At 39.7% G+C, this 20,544-nt stretch overlaps 1 protein-coding gene across 1 annotated transcript in view; it reads right to left on the minus strand.

The window, feature by feature from the left end:
- The window catches only part of LOC106925268 (RNA-binding motif, single-stranded-interacting protein 2-like), a 40,186-nt gene continuing 19,642 nt past the window's right edge, over positions 1–20,544 (minus strand). Inside the window, exons 3-14 of the mRNA XM_014999484.2 lie at positions 13,897–13,955; positions 13,567–13,658; positions 8,443–8,600; positions 8,244–8,323; positions 8,025–8,134; positions 7,795–7,838; positions 7,516–7,609; positions 7,247–7,297; positions 6,800–6,910; positions 6,630–6,710; positions 5,792–5,879; positions 1–5,563 (exon numbers count right to left, since the gene is read on the minus strand). Of these exons, the coding sequence (XP_014854970.1) occupies positions 5,799–5,879; positions 6,630–6,710; positions 6,800–6,910; positions 7,247–7,297; positions 7,516–7,609; positions 7,795–7,838; positions 8,025–8,134; positions 8,244–8,323; positions 8,443–8,600; positions 13,567–13,658; positions 13,897–13,955 (961 nt within the window). The 3' untranslated portion in view covers positions 1–5,563; positions 5,792–5,798. The remainder of the gene's footprint in view (positions 5,564–5,791; positions 5,880–6,629; positions 6,711–6,799; positions 6,911–7,246; positions 7,298–7,515; positions 7,610–7,794; positions 7,839–8,024; positions 8,135–8,243; positions 8,324–8,442; positions 8,601–13,566; positions 13,659–13,896; positions 13,956–20,544) is intronic.

The following is a 20,544-nucleotide window of genomic DNA, read 5'->3' on the forward strand; positions in this document are numbered from 1 at the left end:
TTCAAACATTAAAAGTTTTTTATTATAAAAAGAAAACTGACAAATTCAAAGATAAATCAAAGAGAAAGTAAAATCTTGTCTCAATCATTTAAAAAACAAACAAACAAACAAAAAAACACAAGTTAAAGACAATTTAGCAACTCTGGCACAGGAAGACAAAAGTAGCCAAGTGGCATTTGCAAAATAAACCAAATAGAAAACCTCTTTCCTCTAACAAAACTGTACAAAATGAGTTATTGTATAAATAATAAAATGTTCACAAACAGGAAGGTTTACAAGCCCAGTGGATTTTCAGAATGCTTCACGAAAAACGTTCAGTGTGGAAAGTTCAACAATATACTTGAGCTAGGCTTTGATCAATAAAGGGTGCAGAGAGTAAAATTTCAGACGATCTGCTGGGATGCGAGCCTAGACATTCTTTTACTCGGGCGGAATAAGAATCAGCATTGTTTGTTGAAAATCCCTCAAAACAAGCAATTCACACCAAAAAAATGCCCGGTTTCACCATCATGTTACCATGGCAGCTGCAACAGGACATAAACATGTGCTTTACAGCGGATGTTTTGTTCTTTATAGCCACTGCGGTTTCTCCTGCCCTCTTATAAAGAGAGGTGGAGCAAGTTGAGAACTGGGCCCGAAGATCTCACTACATCCTAAGCGATGGATGATCCACTAGGAAAATAACCGAATCTAAGAAAACAGATGTGTAGCACTGTGAAAATCCAGACTGGACAACCTAAAACCGCCTGCTTGGAAATCCTATCTTAGCAGCGAAACAATTTGAAACTATGAAATAAGCCACCAAATTAACATTAGGATGGATTTTTTTTTTCTTAAAAGAGCATTTGAAATATTAGTAAGTGCAACAAATTCTTTTTAAATCTTAAATTGTGTGTACTATCTACAAAATTAGTTTGAGTATTTATTTTTTTTCATTTAATATCGCAATCAAAACACAAGTTCATTTACAAATATTACAACTTCTTCTTGTAACATTTTCTCTTGTAAAAAAATAAAAAAATAAATAAACACTGCTTTGCAACTAACACATGGTCATTTCATAGTTTCAAATATCACGGTTTATGTAGTAAAAGTGGTGGCTAACACATGGAATAGCATTTATTTGGATATTTCCTTCATGGTGCACTGAATCTGAAAACTTGATAGTCACGATGTTATCTGGACAGGTCATAAATCATACAAAAAAAAAATCAATGAATCACACAAGATGAAACAAAATAGAATGGTAAAGAGAGAGCAAGTAGGAAGAGAGAGAAAAAAAGGCTATTTACAAAAGTAACTTTTGTGTCTGAAAACTGTCTGTTTAACACCATGAAGAGCAAAGCTGTGTTCCTCCTGGATGTGTGCTGAACCCCCCATAGATTCACCAGTGTGTCTGCATGCAGTCAAAAGCTCTCCTATTTACAGTACGGGAAAGTCCACCCTACAAATGCTTTAAAAAATGCATCAAGAGGACATTTCATTTTAGATGCATCGTCTTAATAGGTCTGCAAAGGAAATAATAAATTGACTTTACCATAGTCATAATTTTGAGCATGATTGCACACTTGTCCTATTTCTAATGTCTGAGTTAATCCAAATTTTTTTAAAATGGATTTCTAAAAAAAATGGTGATGGCTACAACGTCTTTGGTTGCAGAAACATAAAGCAGGAAAACAGAAAAAGTTACCGTCATAAAAAAAGGCCAGAACAGAATCAGGATAATCAAACTGTGGGGCCTTGAGGCAGACGCCATCCACCTCGAAAGACGAATGATTGAACAGGAACATAAACCAGGAGCGGCTCTGATGTGATAACTAACTAGACGGGATGCAAAGAAGCCTGTTGCCATTTTCATAGTATATACAAATAAAAGTCAATTCAGTGAGAAATCAGGCAGTAAATCCAGAAAAGGATCATTAAGGCTTTGCTAAAAATGTTTAGATTTTTTTTTTTTTTTTTGCAGAATTTTGGATCTCTCACAAATTCATTCAGACTTGCAGTCTCACTAAGGCTGTAAGAATTGTCTGTAATGGCACTTCCATGGTCTGGTGAGCAGTCCTTTGTAAAAACCACTACTTACTATCTACATATCTACAGTTCTGGTGTCTACAAATTTACAGGTCAACGTATTTGAACAGACATGGTGACGTAAGCTCCACTTCGCTCGATGTGCCGACCGTCACTTGAACACCGCGACACTGAGCAGGACGAATCGCTTAGATCAGCACAACATTTAAGTCAGTTTGGTTGAGCTCTCGGCTCTGAAAAGCTCTCGACAAACGGTTCGGATACAATGTGAGGACAGACAGACGACACAAGGCTTGGAACGGAAATTTTTCATGAAAGTAAAACAAGAGAAATCTTGACGTGAACAAGAGAACAGCCTCAACCCATTTGAAGAGGAAACTAACATCTAGTCTCTGTGAAGAATTAAACTCTACAGCTAAAGTCTAACCTAAGAATATTTCATCAAAAAAAGGCAAATCTTTTCAGCAACAAACAAAACAAGAAAAACAAAAAAAAACAGAAAAAAAAATATCTTTCTACAAACTAAAAACTCACTGACAGAATCAAACTCCGATGACAGCAGCATTGAAAAAAAAAGACTTATCACTCCCTTTCCTATCAGACTACATCATTCGGTGGGATTTTCTAAGTCTTTCATTAATTTTCCCTCATCACTTTTACTAAACTACTCTTTAATTTAGTAACTGCATTGCTCTTTTTACACATAATATCTAACTTCTTCTTTCTAAAGCATGTTCACCTAACCCCCTGGGACAGAGGTTGAATTAAAAGATACCTGATGGCAGCTGCAACGAAACCGCTTAAAACCACTTCTCAGAGATAGGCATGGGCCGCTGTGAAATTATAAGGCTGAGCAAAAATGACACGGTTTCATAGGTATTGAAAGACAAAATTAATAAATGGAAAAGAACAAAAAAAGCATAGAGAAATTGGCAGGTAACTGTAATTGGCTAACAGCAACATTCTTCAGAGGGCAATTTGTTACAGAGGGAAGAAGACTCAAACTTAGCAATCTTCAGTATCAGTACGGCGTTTATAAATTAAGTCTTAGGAAGTGCAAAAGGTTCTTTCTATTTTAGCTATTGAGTCCTGCCTCCTGTTCATTCTGGAAGTTGTTTCTAAACAGGCTGTGAGATTTGAGCAGACAGCAGGAGGACTAAATGCATCATACCAATGTTGCTCTGTTTTATTAACCTGAATTTAACATGAAGCATCCTGTAATTAGAAATGTTGCCGTCCCTTTGGAAGCCTCACAGTTAAGGTAACGGTCTGCAATCTTTAAGTAAATTTTAATGCAAAACAGCACATTTTTGTTCCTGACACTAACAAGACGAATAACTAATTTAAGATGCTAAACGCAGCTTAAAATGTTCCACCTTCAATCATTTAGATTTTTTTATGTATATAATCATAAAACCCTGTTCTACAAAGGCTCCTTTATTATGCAATGTGATGTTTGCTCTGCAAATATTATAAATAAACAAAAACCGGCCACACAAAAAAAGCTAGAACAATACAGTTTAAGTGCTGTTAATTATAGTTTTTTAAAAAGAAATCTAAATAAACTAATGTCAACATCTGCAGCTTGACAAGCTTCACAAAACAATGAACTAGACTTCAGCCACAAAACTGTTTAATGTGGTCAAATTGCTTTAATAACAAACACACTTAATGCTAGAGCTCTAGATATTTTGAAGACAAAGTTTGAAGTACTGAGATGAAATTTAAAGCCCATGTTAGCTAAACACAGGAGCTAATCAAATCTAGATATTCCTAACATAAACACAGTGGTGTTACAATATTTTTTTCCAGCCATTCATCTCTTTCTAAGATTACACTGGGAGTCTGACAAACTACTGCTAGCTGGTTAGTTATATGTGGAAATGCTCACTTGGGGGATTCGCTATGCTAACTATGTAATTTCTGCCATTTGGCTCTTTATAAATAAAAGTTGAGAGCCTGGAAAGCTAATATTTTTAGCTAATGAGCCAGATTAGCTGTCACGTTAGCAAAACTGTACATAGCCGTTTATTCACCAATGGACACTTGGATATTGGTTTTTGTGGAGTTTTGTTTCAATGTAATACCTTCAATTAAACAGATTTTTGGCTAATATGTTCAATTTGCAGCAAGATGTATTGGGAGCCTGACAAGCAATTGTTAGCCAGTTAATTAGTGACATTAGCTGCTGAGTTAGCTTGACTGTACCGGGATGTTTGTTGCTAAATTTCATTTTGAAACAATAGCTACTTTAAATGCCTTTTATCAAAAAAGGCTAAAAATGTGTTCCTACATGGTTATGATGCACCTATTGCAGCGATCACTATGCTGAAAAACTGCCCTTCCCTTAGCATCAAAATTCGACGTCTGATTGTGAAACCGTGACTTTGTAAAATCGAATAACAATAAACATGATGTCAGCCCATGCCTACTCATTGACAAAAATATGTGATGAGATTGCAATCTAATATACCAGGATGACTGTCAAAATGAACACAAGTCACTTTGATGTTTCGTTTAGCTGATAAATACTCAACTGGAAGCCACTAAGTTTTCAAAAACCAAAAGAGTCACTTTGGGGAATCCATTAGTGTGTAATGTCAAAATTTGTAAGTCCATTTTAGCTCGTCTTTCAAGACTACAACATTAAATAACTTCTTTTTCATAAATGTACGCTTCAATGATTAAAAACTCCAAAAAATAGAACTATGATTTGAATATAAATATAAATAATCGATTGTCTTTTGTTCCGTTATGGTCTAAATAAACAAAAACTATGAACAGTCAATGTTATTTTCATGCGTGTGTGAATAGAAATCTCTGCAGCAGTTACAAGAAGAAGTAGCTTTAAACGGTTTACCTCCCACAGTTAGAATGACTCCACACATCAGACCAGCAAAAAGTTTTGAAATCTGTACAAACTGCTGCTGCTGCAAATAGAATGTCAAACAACAGACATCAAAAAATAAAAATAAAAGTTTGCATATTTTACACAAAAAAATAAAAGACACATTGTGTTTCAACTCTTCCTTGAATCACTCTGAAACATCCAGAATGCTTTTTTTTTTCTTTTTTAAAAATAAGAATTCGCTATACCACTTGCACAAAAATAATGCTCTGTGTCATTTCTTCCTCTCCTATTTCTTTTGACATTTTTCAACAACGTTGTTATTTTTTCCTTTTTCAGTTATCAAAATAGACCCAATCTTCTTTGAAGAAGGTTCCCACCTTTGGTTGGTCAACTCTTGAGGACGTGAACTGAAGAGTCTGATGAAGTTAATTGTCCTTTTTCTTAAACAAAGAAGAAGAAGAAAAGAACAAAAACAAAACAAAGCAAAAAAAACAAAAAAACAAAACACACACACACACATTCTCACCCACAAGTACAAACAAGCACACGCACTGGCACACACGTGTTCCTTTTGTTATCCGTGTTCAAGTCCCGGTGATTGGTTGTGGTTGAGATCTCTTCCAGCTTGATCCTGTTTTGGTTGGATTTGTTTCTTGCCCTGCGGCTTCTCATTGGTGGGAGCTGGAAAGTTCACAACACAGTGTTGATACTTTGAAGGTGCTCAGCAAACAATATGCATAAGATATGATCTCTAAATAGCACTTTCATTGCAATCACTCTTATTTCCTTTGTCACTTTTTTGACAAAGGATACTCAGTTTTTTATTCTAATAACTAAATAACATCCGGAGCAGCCAGTTGTCTATATTCATCATCTTAATTACACGCCGGGCCCTGGACGTTTTCCCACCTCAGCTTCACTTGGTGTGTTGGTAGGAGTAGTTTGTATGTTCTGCCGGATTCTCCATGGCGACCTGCTGCTGCTGACCACCATTCTCCTGTCAGGAAAAAGTAAGACAAGACGTGTTGCAATAAAAAAAAAAAAAAATTATATTAAAAATACTGAAATGAGCAGCATTTGTTCATAAATTAAATGTGCTGAATTGTGTTGAGTGGAGGATTATTATTTGTCTCCATGTTACATTTTAGATCAGCTATGAATTAGAGACATCGCAGAGCCCTGCTGTTTGTGTGAAAGTCATAGCTGAATATTCGGATATTAAAATATAATTATTATTTTGTTTATCAGAAAATAAAAAGGACGTTATAAAACTTTTACAGTTTGCCTAAAAAGAGAGCTCACTATGTCAAAGCATTCCATATAAAACACTAGAAAACATAAAATGTATTTTTCAATCCATTTTAAAATTCGTTTTTTTCCACGTTGGTTTGCAACTTAATATTTAGATTTTGTACTTTGAAGTTTGCTTACATTACACTTTAAAATTCACACAAAACACCCAATTTTATCAAGGCAAAAATAAACAATATTACTTTTGATATTATTTATTTGAAAAATAAATGAAAAGAATTGAAAAATTAAGTGAAAAATAAGATGTTAAATCGTTTATTCAAAAATTAGTAAATTATTTGAGAAAAAAAAACAGAGCCAAACAGAAAACCTTTTACTACAGATTTCTTCTAATGGGACTCTAATCTATTGGTAAATCACACCGCATAAACCCTTAAATACTGTAAGTGAGCGTAACAAGTTCATACACAAGCAAACAGTGGAAAGTGTGTCATACCTCTACTGGGACATTGGAAGGAGGCACTGGGGTGTACTGGGGGATATAAGTCCCCTGCATAGTAGTGTTGGCTGGAATATACTGTAAGGACGACAGGAATAAATGATGTCAGGATGTCAGGACAGGAAGCCAGCGGTTCTGTACCAGGAGGATGTGAAAGCGATACTGACTGTGCCTGTGCTGCCCAGAGACAGGTGGCTTAATTGCTGAGTGAGAGGCCCCATCATGGACGTGGGCTGGATGGACATGGCATGCTCCATTGTCGGGGTTAGCACTGTGCCCTGCGGACAAACAGATGCACCGACACTCAGTCAGCCTGTCTCCATTACAATGTTCACTTTAATAGTCAGACAGGACCAAGCAGGGCTCCTGTACACAGTGAACAGCTCATAACTGGGAGCAAATACAAAAACAACACTAAACACTGGATATTCTGAGATTAGATCAGACAGTTCAGAAAAATGTATTTTTGAAACTTGCTTATTTTGCTTTTATATTCAACTTCAGACTGCTCCTGTCTCTCCCTGTCCTCATGCAGCTCTCTTGAGACTTCCTCTCTGTTAAACTGCGCACTCTAACAACAAATGAATGGAGCAAAGGATCTGTGAGATACTCACAGCTGGCTGCATGAGGTATGACTGGTGGTGCATCCAGGACGGACTGTGTACCTGTAATTGGGAGAAACGATAACGAAAACTCATTTGTGCTTTTCGTCTGTGACGGTCACCCTTTGGGGTGTGGTATGAAAATGCAGAGGGAGAGGAAGAACTTGACGAAATGCAGCTCTATTAGCTTAGGTAATGTGAATTTAATGAGGGATTCAGGTCGGACGTGACAAAAACAAGACTATGAAGCTAAAAACAATAATTATATTGGTGTGTCTCACCTGGTAGGAGGAGACAGGAGAATGCATGTAGGGCGAGAGAGAGGTCTGGGCAATCATCCGGTTTGGAGCCAGACTGTAGGGTGAGGAGTAGAAACTGTCGAGCAGACAAGAAGACCGTGAGAACGACGTGCGTGCGCTTTGCAGGTAGACTCAGCAATATTTGAAGGTTTCTGCGCCGGCCAGCAGAGGGCGACCTTTCACTGCAGCTCGTCAGCCAGTGTTTATTTTACTGTAGGGTCGGGGCTGTTTTCTGTCAGTCTGTGCATACCACTCACTCACCCATTCTGTAAGGCTGTTGGGTCATACGCTAGCGTCATTCCTCCCTGGGAAAACAACACACAGGATTCAGAACCAGTGAGGTCATGCAAACACTGGGGCGAAACAGCGTGTACTCAAAGAGCAGCCAGCTAGCACGGAAAGTGTAATTTAAAACAAAATTTTAGGGAAAAAAAAACAATCTGGCTTTGAGTTCCTAATGAGGCAGACGATCAACGCTTTGGCTGCGTTACCGTATCGCCGTCTCGCGCCCAGGGCCTTCCATTCTGGAGGTACTTCCCCTGGCTCTGCCTCTTCTTCTGACCCCCGTCTGCAAACTTGCATAATAAGGGCTCTGTGGGTGCTGAGAAAGCGACAGATCAAATGAGTAAGTGAATTCGGTAAAATCACAGCAGGGAACAAAAACAAAACAACATCATGTTTGTATAGTACAAAGCAAACACTCCACACACCGAGCACTCCTGGAGGAGTCTTGATGAATTTGCCATTGAAATGCTGAATTATGGCCTCACACTTCTCTGTGGACTCCATTCTGAAACAAAAAAAAAAAGGTCCGACTGAACTCCCTCTGCAGAAATCTGTTCGCATTACATGTGCATGTTACCTTGTTCCTCCACCAGGACATTTTAAATTCAGACAGAAAAGCCTCACCTTGCGAACCCCACGCCGCGGCTGGTCCCGTTGGCGTCCCGGAGGATGCGCGTGGAAATGACCTGGCCGAAGGACTTCAGCATGTTTTCCAGCTCCTGCTCGTCCATGGACACCGGCAGGTTGGAGATGTAGAGGTTGGTGGGGTCCTGCTCTTGTTGCTGCACGGCAAGATTTCATGAACCATTTGAACGCATCAGGATTGATGTTTAAGGCATGAACATTAAAAGAGTTTCATTTAGCTCCAATATAATTTGGGGAAGAAGGAGAAAAGCTCAAACTTGTTCACTTTTTACACAAACTTCAGTACATTTTTTTTAAAGATTTTTTAAAAATATTTATTTTAAGTTGGTTTTGGCACTACTAGCCTTTACACATTAGTACTTCAGTTACAGCAAGTCTTGTTAAGTCTGAGAAGATAAATTTTCAGGGAACGCCAAAGGTTCTCAGATCATTCTCAGTTTCATTTATGCCTGGGCTTTGACTGGACCACTTTAACACATACTAATGTTCTCAACTAAGCCATTCTCTTGTAAATTTAGGGTTATCGTCCTGCTGCAAGGTGAACCTCCTGTCCAGTCTCATCCCTTAGAGCATCTGACAGGTTTCCCTCTGAGGACTGTCCAGTTTTTACCTCCATCCACCTTCCAATCAACTTTGATCAGTTTTCCTGTCCCAGTGATGTTGCCTCTACCGTGGGCTCAGGACGATGTGCAGAGCTATATTTGACGTCTGTTTACTAAGCGGATACTATGTTTTATTTATAGGCGGAGCTGCACAATAATTCAAACCACAGTTGTCGCTACATGTCAATGTATGAAGCATCTCCATGCAAAGGACAGCTTGGATGCAGTTCTTGGTTGGATTTCCGCTTACACGCATGCAAATTCTGCATGACAATAACTGATGCATATATTTAGTTTGGCTATTGTATCGCATATGTTTTCCTAATATTGTGCAACCTTTTAAAGCGTATCAGAGTAAAGCGGGTTGAATAAAATGGACAACCATTTTGAAAACCATGCACCATTTCCCTTCCTCCTTGTGTGTCACGCAAACTTCCAATATTATACACTGATGGATATTTTAAAGTGCTTCATTTTTAATGTAGCAATAACTTTTGAGTCCTTTCAAAAAAATCTTTCAGAATGCATCTGGACTCCCAAATACAAGATTCCGGTCATGTCGCTACAAAGATTTTTGTCCTGGCAGCCACGAGAGCCGTCGTCTCATCGGTGTCTGCTGCTTCTCCTGGTCCATTAAAGTTTCATCGTATCTCTGCTCCTTGTCAAGCATCACTTCGTTCCAGGATCCGAAATGGATGAACCGTTTTAAGCAAGTTTTACCTGATCGATAAAACTGAAAACTGCATAATTTGACACCCGAGACTTCCCATTCGTCACCGCCTCATCCTGCTGCACGCTGAATAACTTAACATTCACAGCTATGAATGTGAAAGAAAAAGAAGGCACGCTTCTTGGTACAATTTTGTTTAAATGGGGAGATTTTGAAAGCGGCAAATCAATCAAGTATGGAGATCATTCAGAGGCATTTTTAAGGCAATAGCTTGAAAGTGAAACCTTGTGTGACTGTGCAGAAGCCCACAGGAAGCCAGGCATGAAGTTTAAGAGTTCACAGAGCAACAGGAGCCTGGCAACCGGGAGAAAAGAGGCTGGACTAAAAAGACAGGAAGGGAAAACAGAGAGTGAAAGAAGAGGATAGGGCAGAGAGTGGGTGGGAGAAATTAGCAGCTCAAAGGACTGATATTTTGTACAGAAAGAGACGACAAACAGGATGGGATGTAGTCGATGTCTGGAGTGATTTAGGTAATTAAAACGGGGAATGACAGACAAGAGCAAAACAGGAAGGGAAGACAGATGAGCCTCTACCGATCAGCAGGCTCCTTGCCTTTCATCTAAATCTAATATATTTCCACCGTTCACCATCAAGCCTCCTCTCCCTGCTGCTAAATGATATATGATTACCCCGCAACCACAAATAATAAAGGCTTCATTGTGGAATGAGCAGACTGTCAAGAGATACATTTGGAAGCCATATGAACTGGAACGGTGCGAGCAGCAAACAGGAGAGGACATGCAGCATCCCCTCGCTAATGCAGGTCTGCACGGCAGAAGTTGACAGAGGTGTTGACGTGACGGCGCAAAATCCTGGGGAGTATTTATAGCATCGAGGCGTCTCGGCAGCTAAAAGGAAGCAACGTGTTTTCTGTTACTTTAGTCACTCAGGATGCCTGTTATATAACAGGTCTGGGCTCAGATGAAACTTTTGTTTGGCGGTCCCCCAGCCCTGAAGTGAAAAACGAAGACTCGTTTCACGTTCACACACACAAACTCATCCGCGTCGTTGTTGTTGTTGTTCCAGGCCGTCTCTCAGCCGCATCTGTTAAGGTGTGCCTCCGAGCTGACAGATTTGCCGGCTTGCGTTTAGAGCGGCGGGTGTGTGACGTCTCCGTTTGAAATGCGAGGTGCGGGGAGGTAAGAATGGGTCTATTTATAACTTCACCATTGTTCTGCTGCCCCGAAGCATGCAGCTCCGCCGGGCTCGCCGCCGTGCGTCCCGGGTGGCTCGTTCAGGGACTGAGCGTCCTCTGAGGACAGCGGCTGTGAGGTGTGGCTCGCCATGTTTGTGAACTGCACAGCTCAGCAACTGTGGTGAAGGTCTGTGCGAGCGAAGCCGAACCCGATACGAAGGATGTCCTGATCAGGACTGTTTTCTTTGTTTGGTCTCTGATACCAGTGAGAGTCACTTATGGATGAGCATCTGCTATTTAGAGGGCCAGTCCAATTTTTTATTAAGTAGTGTTTAAAAATCAAAAACACAAAATAAGAGGAACGATTTATAAGAATAGCAGTTTTTACTTTTCTCTTTAGAAACTCAAATATTTAGAGCAGAAATTTAGAAATGGATGAAGATTTGGCTTCATTGAATTAATAATTAGTTGTATAAAAACCTTTTCTAAGATTTGTTAATCTTGTGGGTGTAAGCAAAAATGCTGCTAACTTACTCACAATTTTCACTGCTTGCATCTAAATACGCCAAAGCAGTTCATCTGGGAAAAAAATGAACATGTCCTCTTCAATGTCTGACGTACTGAAATCTGATCCATTTTTCGCAGCATGCTGTATCCCCACAGCATGATGCATGTGTCTCCATGCTTTACAATGTACTGTTTCTTCACTTGTTTAAGGCTTGTCTGATAAACTACAAGAAGGATCTTCCGGACATCTATCTCCCAATGTTTATGGTGGCTTGGTTTTGATTTGTTCCAATGGCACTTTTCATTTTTCCAACACCACATCCAGCTCACGAGATGAGTCTCACAAGACTATAATATGTGCAGAAATAATAAATGTAGCAGTTTGGAAACAGCCCCATTTCCAATAAAAAACCAAACACGGGCGTCCACAGTGTGGGAGTACCACCCGTATTATGTTTACTCTGTTTCAAAAGTTGGCAACTCGAAAAGCTCTGAGTGGTATTTTACCAATCACATAAAAATGCCAGTACCTCAGACCAGTACGTCCCTACTTGACATTCATATTGTTTTTTTTCTTTGAACTGCAGTAACCCGGCGACACCGAGCAGCTATGTATATTTAGGTTTATAGAGTAGTTATCAACACGTCTGCCAGAGGACACATGCTGTCTGGGTGAGTCAAGTTTTGGTGTCCAGTTGCACTTGTCGAGTGTTAAGGTGTAGTGGATAGTGTGGCGCTCTTACAGGGGAACTGCAGCAAACTTAGACTCTGGATCTAGTTGCGGTGTACTGGTTCAGCTCAACCGGTCACATTGATCTCTGACGGTTTTAAAGAGCTGGGCCAAGGGAGACCCTGGTGTTACATTGCAGCGGGTTATGTTTGGGTTTAGGAAATGGGGAGGGGACACTGGGATGGAGTGTATTAAGTGGTGGTGTCAGCCCCAGACCTGGGCCTGGAAGATGGACAATGCCGGTTCTTTGTGCTTGTCCCATTGAAAGTGGGTGTAGCGGCGCCCTCCCCGGGGTTTCCTCAAAGGGGAGCATGAGAGCCAGAGGGATCAGCTTAATGGGCCGACAAGAGTTGCTTTGACTGCAGACACTTTGACAAAGAGTTCAGAACAAGCGTTACAACTGGAGCAGGTTAGCAGCGTACACAGGGCGCGAGGGGAAGCGTGAGGGGGAGAGAGAAAGACGAGGGAGGAGGAGGAAGGTGAAGAGAAAAAAAAAAGAGGCTGGACGCCGGGAACACAAACAAAATCAACTGGTGAAATCAACAAAACCACTGCTGCCAAAACCACTTTTAGGAGTAAACACTTCACTAAACGCAAGACTTCAAGTTGTGCACTCGTCACCAGGATGACGGCTTCATGCAGCAGCATCACTTTTATACAGCAGGGTTAAGAGGTGTGTACTGTGGATGAACAGAAGTAAGTCTGCAGGTGAACACTGATCATCTACCTGTTTGGGGATCAACACAGGCCTGTTTTCACTCTGCTACCCTGAACCTTACGCCCAACAGCATCTTTACTCCAAACCCTCAATTTGGGGTTTGTGATGTTTGTGATTTTTTTTTTAGCATTAAAACCATAATTACAGTTTGAAACTGTATAGGTTTTGTGATTGTTTTTATTTGTGCATCAGATTTTAAAAGTTGTAAAAAAATATATATATCACAGCGTTTGGAAGATTTAGTTTTTTTTTTGTATTTGTGGATTGTCAAAGGCAGAACTTTCTGATTTAAATTATATTCCAGTTGAAATTCACAGAAAATAAAGAGTTTAAACTTACTTAACGGAGAAATATTGCTGAGATTATCTAACAAATAAAAAGTATTTTACACACTCCCTGTACTGAAGGTTTAGGGTGATGCAAAATGCACTGTCACCCTGTCAGGGTAATTTTCAGGGACAAATATCTACAAAGCAAAGATGCAATGGAAACAGAAAGAGGGTGAATATTGGTCCTGGAAAATAATCTGGTTTCTGTAAAATCTTCCGAAGTTGGAAGGAGCTCTCAAGAGAGAAACAGGTTGGACGTTAAGGTCAACTGAGACTTTTTATGTGACTTGGATTTTATACTTTATAAGAGGAGTTGCTAAACAGAGCAGAAGAAGACTGGAGTGATTCTCACTTTGGCCATCTGAGCCTGGACTCCGCTGGATTTCAGAGCTGTGACGGCTTTTTGTGCGGCAGCTGGACTGTCAAAATCCACAAAGCCATATCCTGCAAAAAAAAAACAAAAAACAAAAAAACAAAAAGAGCAGCTGGGGTTAAATCTACTGTCATTAAGACGTCAGAAAACACAGTGACACAATATTTTAGATTACCAGAGTAAATAAGTTACAGTACTATACAAACCACTCCTAATTCATGCAAAATATAAAGCGGGATACTTTTGAAATACAACAACATCAAGCAGTCATTTTAAAAGGCCTTATAATAAATGAAAGACGTGGTTCACCTTTGCATTTGTTGGTAGTTTTGTCCAGAATGGCTTTGGTGGAAACGATTTTGCCGTACCTTCAGGGGAAAAACAGAAAACAGAATAAGTGACAGCTGAGGTGACTGAGAGACACAGACAGGAATCTGCTCCTACAACATGCATACCAACATTTCCACATTTCCTCAGGGTGCCAGACTACAGGTGTTCACATGAATGCGTACTCTGTCCTTCCTGTGAGCGACTTTGTCTCATAAATGCCATGATCTTCAGGGCTTACAAAAAAATTTCTGCGCCTCCGCCCTTCTGTCTACGTCGCCTCTTGGGGACTGTACTCTATTCCTAGATCTTTTTTTCTTGAAAGACAGGAGACGGCACTTCAGGGACAAAAACTAAGACACCGTCTTCATCAGACTCACGCAGGACAAAACACGAACACCTGGCTTGGAAATCCAGCTCTGCCTTTCGGGTATTTCTGGCCCAAATAATGCTTAGAAATGCTGCTTTTAATTAAAAACAACAACATATTTCTCTGTTTTTGATTTACCTATGAAGATAAAAAGACATATAGCATATTAAACATCCTGGTCTGCTGTCAACAGAAACAAAAACCAAAGGCCAATCCCTAAAGCAGTGGAATCAGTTACCGCATTAATGCCGTCTCATAAATATTCATGGTCTGAAAATTAGCTTAAAAGCAGTAATCTACAGGCTTTATGTGCAGCCTGATGGAATGCAGTGTTATAGGAGTGTCCGCCAGCTCTACAGCCTATTAGACCTGCCTTCGCCTTTAGCTTGTGCAGGAGGCCGGTGTTCCTCTGTTTGGGCGACATGGCGTCTGGGTGGAATGTACACTGAAACCTGATGCTTCACCCCACCACGTCCCCCTCCCTCGCTCCCTCCCTCCATGCCTCCCTCCCTCTTGCTGTTTTTCCACCCTCACAATACAGCAGACTGCTGGGTCCTACGCTCCCGCCTCGTTGGAGCGGATATTTAACCGGATGACTCAGACCGGGCTAGACAGCTAAAACCTCAGTCACACAAGATGACACCTGGCTTTAAATTTAAACTGCAGGTACCTTTTTTTTCACCCCCACCCCCCTCTAGATTTCTGGGAAAAGTGAAGCTCAAAATCCTGTAAAACAGCTTTTATTTCCATACATCCACATGCACTGGCAACACCCCCCCCCCTCCTACTCTCCAGCACAAATTAAAACATTTTCTGTGTAAACTGAAAAAAAATGCTTGACGTTTCATCTTTCCTGCTAAGTTCGGCTGCGGGTTTTGAGAGCTGCTTCACATTGGTGCTGCATGGAGCCGATCATCTCCTGGCACCTGTGGACAGGCATGTCAGTCCAGGATGATTGAACCACAAAGATTGGCTTCAGGCAGGCCTCGTCTTATTGCTACAGTACTAACACGTTCAATCCTTCATAACACCTGGCCTCCTTGTTGGAATTTACCCCCAGCTTTAAACTGATTGATACTTCGAGTTTAGACAAACATTTCGATCAGCCAATCACATTTTGAGTAGCGGTTAAGTTTGCATTGCTCAGGTATATCAAGGTTTTAAAAAGTTACATTAAAAGTTCACGTCGCCCTGTTCCTTCAGCCGTCGTAATGATTTGCCAGAGAAGGTGCCGCTGTTTTCTCTACCTGGATGGAGCAGCGCAGCCCCTCCCCTACCTGTTGCTACACACAGCCAATTAGCCGCGGAAACGAAGCCATCTACGTGTTTACTTTTCGTAAAAAAAAAAAAAAGACAAATCAGGTTGTTTCGAATAATTTCTGGTCACAAAAATACTAAAGCAGCAACAACTCAATCAAATTACATGTCTGTTAATCAGACAGGGCTCATTTTCAAGTTCCTATTAAAGTTCATTAAGTCTTCTTTTGTGTTCAGTTTTTATTTTCCATGTGACAATTTAACAGATATTGAAAACTAGAGTGTTGCATCATGGAGTTGCTTTAGTAAAAGCTTAAACAGTTGCAACCCGTATTGTGTCTCCTTCTGTCATAAAGTGGAGGCTGTAGATTTTGTGAATTTATGCGTTGACGTTTTTAGAAAGAAATCCCACAACTCCAATAGACACACTGCTTCACTGCCTTATAGCTTTCCATAGTCATCTATCTAAACGACGGCTACTACACATGAATATTTACACAAACTAAAAATAGTTTAACCAAAGATCAGCAAAATCTTTAAATCAGATGACCAGACTTCCTCAACAAAAATCCTCTGACGAGCACCACACGTCACATCACGGCACTTCATGGAGGGTCTTAGGTGAAAATCAAATCTTATTCACACTTTTTTCACAGCAAATACATGTGAACTTATGAAACAAACATGAATAATACTCAGTTTCATTCACACATATTTTAGAAGATCATAAAATATTTTAAGCATACAGAAGTCTTTGTTTAAGCATGTTACTTCTCTTTTCGTCCAGTGTTCCTTGCCTACATTTAGTCTGATAAAACTAGTCTATTTCAAACAAATCAAACCACATACAACATAAAGCCTTAATAAATTACCTGAATTACGAGTGTGAAAATTATAACATTTCATTGAAAATATGCCACCAGGACTCACAGTATGAATATAATGCTATAAAAAGTATGTCTCTTCCAGATTTCTTATGTTTTTTATTTTTTTGTTTCAGACCAAACAAACTTTAATGTCAGACAAAGGTAACCTGAGAAAGTAATCTGAGTAAAAACAAAAAAAAGTTTCCAAAAGATGATTTAATGTTAAAGGCGAAAATATCTCCGAACTAATCTGCCTCTATGCAAAAATTACTTACGCCGTTTGTTAAATACTGAATAAACTGAATTACCTACAAATGGAAAGTGCCGTTCAATTTCACAAGCCACACCAAAACCCTACCTCCTCCCGGACCTGTGACATAAAAAAATCACTTATACAAAATCTGTCTGACAACACGAAGTAGGCTAAAGGATCTGTAACAGATGAACATCATGCACCAATGAAAAGGAATCAAAAACACATGAAACACAGCAAATAACATGTTCTAGTCTGATTAAGGCACCATTTCCAAAGCTCTAGGAACACCAAGGAGAACCTATTATCCAAAAAGCCAAACAGGGAACAGTGGTGACCCTACGTAGGAGTGTCAGGCCTACCACACATCTGAAGCACTGCAGGTCTCACTTGCCTAAGATGAGGTCAGAGATTGGGTAAAAATGGCCTCCATGAGCTTCAAAGAACAAGAAACACAGGGACAGGAGAGGGAACAAAGACCAGTGTCGAATTCGCCAAAAAGTCTTAATTCTTTCCAAGCATTTAGTTAAAAAGATTCATTGGAAAAATTAGACAAAATCAACATTTTTGGAGGGTTTGTGCCCCATTGCATCTGACATAAAACTAACACCATTAAAAAGATAGAACATCGTACCGATCATCAGGCATGGCCTTCAGGATTTGCCGTAACTCTGAGCCATGAAATCTGCCCGATGCCACAGGAACAGAAATTTATGAAGGAAATTATTTAGTCAGGCGTTTGAGATCTTAAGTAAAAGCACACTTGGTTTGAGCATCAAGACAATGCTACTAAGGACAACAAACACATGATTCAAAAACAAAGTAAATGTCTGGCAGTGGCCTAGACAAAGCCTGGACAAGATATTGTGGCCAACCTTAAATAGCTGAATCATGATCAAAAGATGCCCTCCACTGTGGCTGATTGAAAGCAATTCTGCAAAGAGGAGTGGGCCACAGTGTTGTTCAATAGCCATCTATATATTTATTATGCAAATATTTTTACTAGTACTTTTAAAAAAAAAACTGACTCATATTTTTTTACTACTCACACTATTACACAAGGAATATATATTTTTTAATCATCTATAAGTGGTTCCTGGAGCTCCAAGATAAATTTAATACCAGCTTGTAATATTTTAACATTTTCAGGCTGAAATCTTCTTATTTATTTAATCTTTTTTCTGGTTAGCATTACAGAAGAGAATCAAATGTTTGTTTTGTTTTTCAGGAACACCCAGGGAGTCACCAGGAGAGATGAAAAGTGACTTTAGTCCTTCTGCAGCTGAACGCCAGCCCACCGCCCGGTGAAGGCCAGAAGGACTTAAAAGACAACCCCAGCCCATATATGGCCAGCTGACATTCTTTCCCAGCAGGCTTTCCAACCTTTTTCCCACATCATTTAAGACCCCCCCCTACTGGTAGACACTTCTAAAGCGTCGTTCTTCTATTCACCTCTTTTCCACTCCACAAAGATGTTTCTGTAAGTCTGCCTCTGCACTGAAGTTTCAGCATTTCATGCGGCAACCACAGATTTCACACCGGCTTTGATTGCTGCTTTGATCAGACGCAAGCGTCACCGTGCGCCATGTGATTTCACTCAGTCGGTCTGAAATCTACATATGTCTGAATGTGCTGTGATGTTGACTAAACCACAATAATTAGAAAGGGTGGGGCCGGCTGGCGTACCAGACACACAGTGATGTCAAGACTTATGAAATTTGTCCGCACCTCTTCACAAACGGATTTGGTTTTCCTGTGAATGAATTCTGGAAATAAGAATGCATGACTAAAGTTCCCCTCTCTGACGTACAGTGTCGTTCTGACCTGCAGCCGCCGAAACCAGTTTGGGTGCTTTACAGCAGCCTTCATCTGTAACTTTATATGCACACACACACACACACACACACACACACACACACACACACACACACACACACACACACACACACACACACAAATATGCAGGCTCGCTGTTGTTTTAGAGATGATTTTTTTAGTCCCATAGGAAGTATAATATTTGATCAAGAGTAAAAAACACAAGACGCTCTGAGTCTTTTGGTGGCTCCTTTCCATGTTACCCTCTGGTTTTGACTTAGGTTTCTATTATTTCCTGCTGCATGATTTTTCAGATCATGATTTATTTCTGTGTAATTAATAATAAACAAACTGATGCCCTGCAAAACTACTGAACCTTTTCACTTTTTGTCACAAACTCAAATTTATGTGATAGACTGACAGAAATAGTGCATCACTGTTAAGTGAAAAGAATAAAAATCTAAAAGGTGAGGCATACATTTGCGCTTAAATGTTTTGCAGCTTGTAACAAACTTCCCTGCAGGCCTGCTCTACAGTTAACTTGATCGGTTCTACCATTAACTCTGAAAATATTCTCACTACATGACGCTGCTACCATCGACGTGGTATGTTTGGGTGATATACGTTACCTTGTATGTCAAACAAAAACTTTACTGTTTGAGTGTATCTGACCCGAACACCTTCTCCAAATAATATTTGCTGTGACACTCAAACAGCTGGTTGCAATTTGCAAACCGGGCTTCTTATGACTTAACATCATCAGTTGTTTTCTTCTGTCCACTTATCCAAAAAGGGCAGATGTTTCGTTGAGGGCATGTTGTCCTGTTAGGATATTCTTCCACCTGAGCCGTGGATCTCCGCAGCTCTTCCAGAGTCATATTAGAGGCGTTCAAACTTTACACTTCTCCAAGCGTCATCTCTGACCTGTCTGCTGTGTTCACTGCTCCTCACGATGCTTTTTTTTTGTTCACTGTTATCTAACAAACCACCGAGGTCTTCACAGAACAGCTGGATCAGATTAAAGACATACAGGTGCACGGCATTTACAAATTAGGTCACTGTTAAAAGCACGGCCCAAAAAAGTTATTTTTTCTTAAAAACAAGTCCTCCATACCTTGTGCTGTATTACCACATAAAATCCCAATGTAATACGTAAAAGATTGTGGTTGTAATGTGGCAAATTATTAATAACTCCCGGTGTTATGAATAATTCAGCACGATACTGTTTCTGTGTTTTGTTCCATTCCTGCCTAAACAGCTCTAGAAATGAAATCATGTGTCCAACAGATGAAGGGCTCAGATCTGGACGGCACAGATGTGTTTCCTCGCATTGGGTTTCTGTGAGACTCTTTTCCTCATTCAGTATCAAAGTCAAAACTTGTTCCACTTAATGTGGACTGGAATGTACAATTAGGTTCGGTCACACAATAATGTCATTTATCATAAGGAAATAAAAAGAAAGCTTGCAGTGAGACAGCATCTTTGATATAAAAGCGCTGAATGTCCTTCATCACACAGTACAGCTTTAAAGGTTTACTTGGTTTCCATAAAGCGCCAGATCACAACAGAAGTAGGGCTGTAATGATACACTAATCTCACGATACAATGCACGATATTCTGCTCACGATACGATATATCACGATATTCAGCAAGCGATACAAGTATATACATTTTTAAGATTTTCTGAAAGATTTTAGAGGGACAGAGTGATTTTGGTGACATTTTGTGACTGTTTCATAGACTTGGATTGAATTAATTGAACTGATGGTGTAATAAATGTTTTTGTTATACATTTGCTTTGTTTAAATGTTAATTGTATGGATTTGTGTATTTGGTTGTGCAGTAAAGGAACATTTTTTGTATTACTGACTTTTATTAGAAATTGTAACTTATCTATTTAATTTCATTATTAAATTAATTGTAACTGGCTGTCTTGTTACATGTCATTTTTAATCTAAAATGTGCAACTAGGTAAAAAATGATAGCTGTCATTTAATTCATGTGGATTTGACATAAAACTCAAAGTAGGATTTAATGTATCAACACTCGCCGATGGAAAATTTATACTT

The sequence above is a fragment of the Poecilia mexicana genome, unplaced genomic scaffold (genome assembly GCF_051168715.1).
Source record: "Poecilia mexicana isolate PSO_F unplaced genomic scaffold, ASM5116871v1 scaffold_5, whole genome shotgun sequence".
NCBI lineage: Eukaryota > Metazoa > Chordata > Actinopteri > Cyprinodontiformes > Poeciliidae > Poecilia > Poecilia mexicana.